General features: G+C 36.0%; 1 protein-coding gene across 7 annotated transcripts; it reads left to right on the top strand.

The window, feature by feature from the left end:
* The first annotated feature begins 1,036 nt into the window (after positions 1–1,036).
* On the top strand, positions 1,037–3,607 carry LOC114168601 (transcription factor bHLH63-like). 7 transcript variants are annotated; one of them, XR_003600708.2, is made up of 8 exons: positions 1,037–1,564; positions 1,660–1,896; positions 1,998–2,132; positions 2,274–2,333; positions 2,541–2,777; positions 2,871–2,979; positions 3,236–3,339; positions 3,423–3,607. XR_003600708.2 is itself a non-coding variant. In XM_028053487.2 (7 exons), the coding sequence occupies exons 1-7, from the start codon at positions 1,202–1,204 to the stop codon at positions 3,233–3,235; spliced, it is 1,146 nt and encodes a 381-aa protein (XP_027909288.1). In that variant the 5' UTR covers positions 1,037–1,201; the 3' UTR covers positions 3,236–3,607. The 7 variants fall into 7 exon arrangements, 4 of the variants coding, with proteins under 4 accessions (XP_027909288.1, XP_027909286.1, XP_027909287.1 ...); XR_003600709.2 differs by having other exon boundaries at positions 3,231–3,339; positions 3,423–3,448; XR_014986179.1 differs by having other exon boundaries at positions 2,871–3,339.
* Positions 3,608–4,506: the final 899 nt, after the last annotated feature.

A 4,506-nucleotide genomic window follows, 5' to 3' on the forward strand; every position in this document is an offset into this window, starting at 1 on the left:
CACATTTTACCAACAACTCTTCACCTTTCGTTAACATCGCATCAAAACATTCATTACCGGTCATAGTCGTCGAAAGATTGTGATTTTATATATATATGTATCACATTAGTCTTACACACATAAAACATTTAATACTACTTTTAATCCAAAATTTTAAGATAATAAATTTATAAATATTTCATCTTATATAGTGTTTAATTTTATCTTTTCTATCCGATATAAGACTTTGACTTATTATTCTGAACAACTTGTCTCATTACAATAACTAAACATCCTCATAAGCCACTAAAACAAAAAAATCTGTCATGTTTAGCAACTAAGTATGGGGTCAATTCTTCTTAACCCATCAATCACTTTCCTTAAAGTGGAACCTCGAATATTTTTAGATTATGTGGTTTTGTTTATCAAACGTAAGTAACTGGTTCGAATAGACCTGTATTCATAGTTCTAACATGCTAGAACTTTCTCTCATCTATATTGCAAATGTTTTATTTTAGAATACATTCTTGTCTGCTGGAATAAACAAAAACACACATAATTTATGTACTGTTTGTACATCCAATTTAAATAAAATGAAAACACATAATTGTGTGTAATTTTCTTGTAAATTTAAAGTTTTCTTCTTTTTTTATTTTACTTGTATGTTTGAAGCGAGATGCAAATGAATACATTCTTTGACGATACAACCACCGCAAGTACTGATAAAAGAGATTAGAAAGAAACCATTATGACGAAAGTACTATTATTGTAGAGTTTAATTAATTACAAAGTTGATTAGTCGAAAAAAGAAAGAAAGAAAAAAAAAACCTGCCGTTTCGAAGCGTTGGACACGCCCACGTGGCGGTCATATCAGTGGGCCCCACGGCCACAGCCTCGGTTATGGTTACATCAATAGACCATATGTCCCACTCTCTCTATCTTAATTATTCCGGTCATATTTTTATTTCCTTTTATTAATTATTAGTGTGATTGAAATAAAATAAAATAAATAGAGAAATTAATTTCCCTCCGTTTATATATACCCACCCTATCTCTCTGCACTTCCTTAACACTATTCCAGTGTTTCTCCGTGACCCTACGTCGTTTTTCCTTTTTGTTTTCCACACACACCGCGAGGCGCGTACTTTCGGATCCGCTACTAGCCCAACAACGTAGCGGTGCCTAATCCTTAGGAATAACGAATAACCATAACAGCCTCAGCATGTTGCATTGTCTCAACGGTTCGGGGAATCTAGGAGCCAGTTGTTCGGACATGACAGTGTTGGAAAGACAAAGGGAAGCAACCATGAAGTGGCAACACCACCATCACGACAATCACCAACCTTACTGTTCCGCTACGGAGTTTCACGTTAACCTCGTTTTCTCTTCTTCTTCCAACAACCTTCCTCAGAGTCAGGGCTTGGCCATGGCGCGTGAGCGTGATGATTCCGCGCTCTCTCAGGTGTTGGCTCATTCTCTCAAACCCGACCCGGGTCTCTGCCCCGAATCGGACAACGGATTCGGATCCTCTTCCGGTTTTTTACCCAAGGAAAACAATAAGAAGAGGAAGGCGCTGAACTGCAAGGTACCAGAGAATGCTGATAGAGGGTTATGATTCGGTGTGGTGTGGACTATTGTAAGGCAAACGTGACGATTTTTTTTTTTTTCGATTTTGTTTAGGTTGCTGCGGAGAGTGATAACAAAGAGAAGAGAGTGAAAGGAAGTGGTGAGGAAGGAGAATCCAGAGTGACAAACCAAACCGGCAACAGAAACGGCAAATCCAACGCAAATAAGAACAACAGAGAAACCTCTGCGGATTCTTCGAAAGGCTCCGAGGTTCAGAACCAGAAGCGCGAGTACATTCATGTCCGAGCGCGTCGTGGCCAAGCCACTGATAGTCATAGCTTAGCTGAAAGAGTGAGTGAAAAAAAAAAAAAAAACCTAAGTACCATATTAAACGACGCGTTTTGTTTCTATTTGTGTTTGTTAATGCGAGCGTTTTGTTTTGTTTGATGCAGGTCAGAAGGGAGAAAATTAGTGAGAGAATGAAGTATTTGCAAGATTTGGTTCCGGGTTGCAACAAAATTGCAGGCAAAGCTGGAATGCTTGATGAAATCATTAACTATGTTCAGTCTCTTCAACGACAAGTCGAGGTTAGAGTTTGTTGGTCCCTGTGAAATTAATTAGGCTCTTCACTGTTCATGTTGGAAAAGTTGAATTTTTTATGCTTTCAAGTCTAAGGACACTTGAATTAATGTCCGCGCGTGACTTATAATGTTTATCATTGCATGCAGTTCTTGTCAATGAAATTAGCGGCTGTAAATCCAAGCATTGACGAACTGTTTGCCAGAGAGGTATGCACAGTGACTCAACTTTTTTCTCCTTTTCTATTAGCTGGATTCAGTATAGTAACAGCTTCTTAACATGTGACGGAAAATTACAAATAATCACATTATAATCACAAATACACTATATATATACTAGGAGATTTTACCTTAAAAACCTTGGATTATGTTCTTGCATCTGTTTATGACATAACTGTTTATGTTTGATTCCTACAGGTGTTTCCTTCATGTGGTCAAGGTTTACCCAACATTGGGATGGCATCGGATATGAGTATGTGTAACAACCCCTCGTATGTTCAGTTGAATTCGACACAGCAACTTGTATCATGTTTTGGTGGATTAATAAATAACGTGGGGATAAGCCCTCCGAATGTGGGAGTTCGAAGGAACCTTAGTACTACTACTACACATGTACCTTTGCCCGAAGCGTTTATTGACTCGTCCTGTTTCACTGTATGTTTCCCTTTTGTGTATGCAATTGTAGTGTTGTTGTTGTTGTTCTGTAATGATTGCTCTTGTAGTGTCTAATAACTACGTGCACTGCAGCAAATTCTACCCTCTTCCAATTGGGAAGGTGATTTTCAAAGCCTTTACAACGTTGCTTTTGATCAAGGGAGAGCATCATCATCATCTTTTCCTTCTCAGCCATTTACAGGTAGCTACAAATTTATGACTTGTCAAATCACTGTTTTTTTCTAAGCCTGATATCCTTAAAGTAGAAAGTAGAAGCACAGCAGAGTGGATTTTAATGGCTGATCGAGACACGACAGTCCCACAGACATTGATAAGTCCTTTTTTTTTTTTTTTATCAAAATGAAGAAATTTTTCAAAAGAGTCTTTTAATCATGCAGCCATCAAGCCAGTTGTCTCTTTTATTTGTTTCTTACATCACTTTCTGACCTACAGAGTAGTGGCAAAGTTCTTTGCAGCTTGCTCAATAACATTAGAATGATCGATGCTAATTGCCATGTATAACACGTTGTTTTGATACCAGACAAACAAATTAACTTACGAGGTTGCAAGTTTCTCTTTTCGAGATTCTTCTTAGTTGTTTGGATGATGAATTGTTGTTGTAAACATGGTTTTATGTATCTGCAGGTGTAGTTGAAATTAGCAATCCGAAGATGGAGATGTAAACGATCGAGATTATCCATTTGATTTTGTTGGATTGGCTCACTCGGAAGAGCTTTATGGAGATTTTTTTCTAAGTACATAACATATATTTGTTGTATACTACTCCGTAGAATAAATAAGATCATATTAGTGGCTGTTAACTTCACTCATTTTTACACTTGCACGTTTAATGTAGTATATATATATATATATAATTGATTGAAAAAATGAAAAAGTTGATCGCGATGTCACGTGTGTGACCACGCACCTAATCCATTATACATTAGGCTTGATGGCAACCTTCCACTGCTATTTAAACCTCTCTTTCTGCTAAACTAAACTAAACCAAACAATAATAATAATAATAATAATAGTGTTATGCAATAAATATTGGAAAGATATAAAACACATAAAAGATAGCAAAAGTTAACATGAATGGAGATATAAAACACATAGAGCTGCCGTCATATATTCTACCTTTGTTGTGGACAAAGCTACCACATTTTGTTTCTTAGATGCCTCAAGAAATTGCCTATGTTTCTAGAATAAATACATAGTCTGAAGTGTTTTTTCTATCATCCAAATCTCCAACATAATTGCTATCTGAAAATGTTAGCAGTCTTAAACTTCTAGTTTCCTTTTTATACCAAATTCCAAGAAAGATGTACCTCTGATGTACCTCAAAACATGTTTTGTTGTCATCCGATGTGTGGTAGTAGGATTAGTCATGAATCTGCTAAGTAAACTTACTATATACATCAAGTCCAGTCTAGTGATAGTTAAATACATAAGACTGTCAATTAATTGTTTGAACAGAGTTTCTTCAACACCTTGTTCCTTTGTATTCTTGGACAGTTGAATCCCTAACACCATAGGATTCTTCATTGCACTGTTGTCCTCCATACCAAAACGAGACAATGTCTCTGCCAATTAATTTTAAAATATATTTGAAATAAAATTGTTATTATTATAAATGTTAAATATGTTTTTTCCTTGATTTTAAGTGAAAATTCGAATTAGTTCCTTTTCAAAATTTTGGCCATATTTAATCACTCAACTTTAGAAATTT

The sequence above is a fragment of the Vigna unguiculata genome, chromosome 11, assembly GCF_037176805.1.
Source record: "Vigna unguiculata cultivar grain cowpea cultivar isolate G323 ecotype 2 chromosome 11, ASM3717680v1, whole genome shotgun sequence".
NCBI classification, from domain to species: Eukaryota; Viridiplantae; Streptophyta; class Magnoliopsida; order Fabales; family Fabaceae; genus Vigna; species Vigna unguiculata.

Bases quoted from the DNA above. Each gene is read 5' to 3' on its own strand.
- LOC114168601 (XM_028053484.2), top strand. From the start codon at position 1,202: ATGTTGCATTGTCTCAACGGTTCGGGGAATCTAGGAGCCAGTTGTTCG. The intron at 2,133-2,273 runs GTTAGAGTTTGT...CATTGCATGCAG, and splicing joins CTCTTCAACGACAAGTCGAG to TTCTTGTCAATGAAATTAGC. The intron at 2,334-2,540 runs GTATGCACAGTG...TGATTCCTACAG, and splicing joins ACGAACTGTTTGCCAGAGAG to GTGTTTCCTTCATGTGGTCA.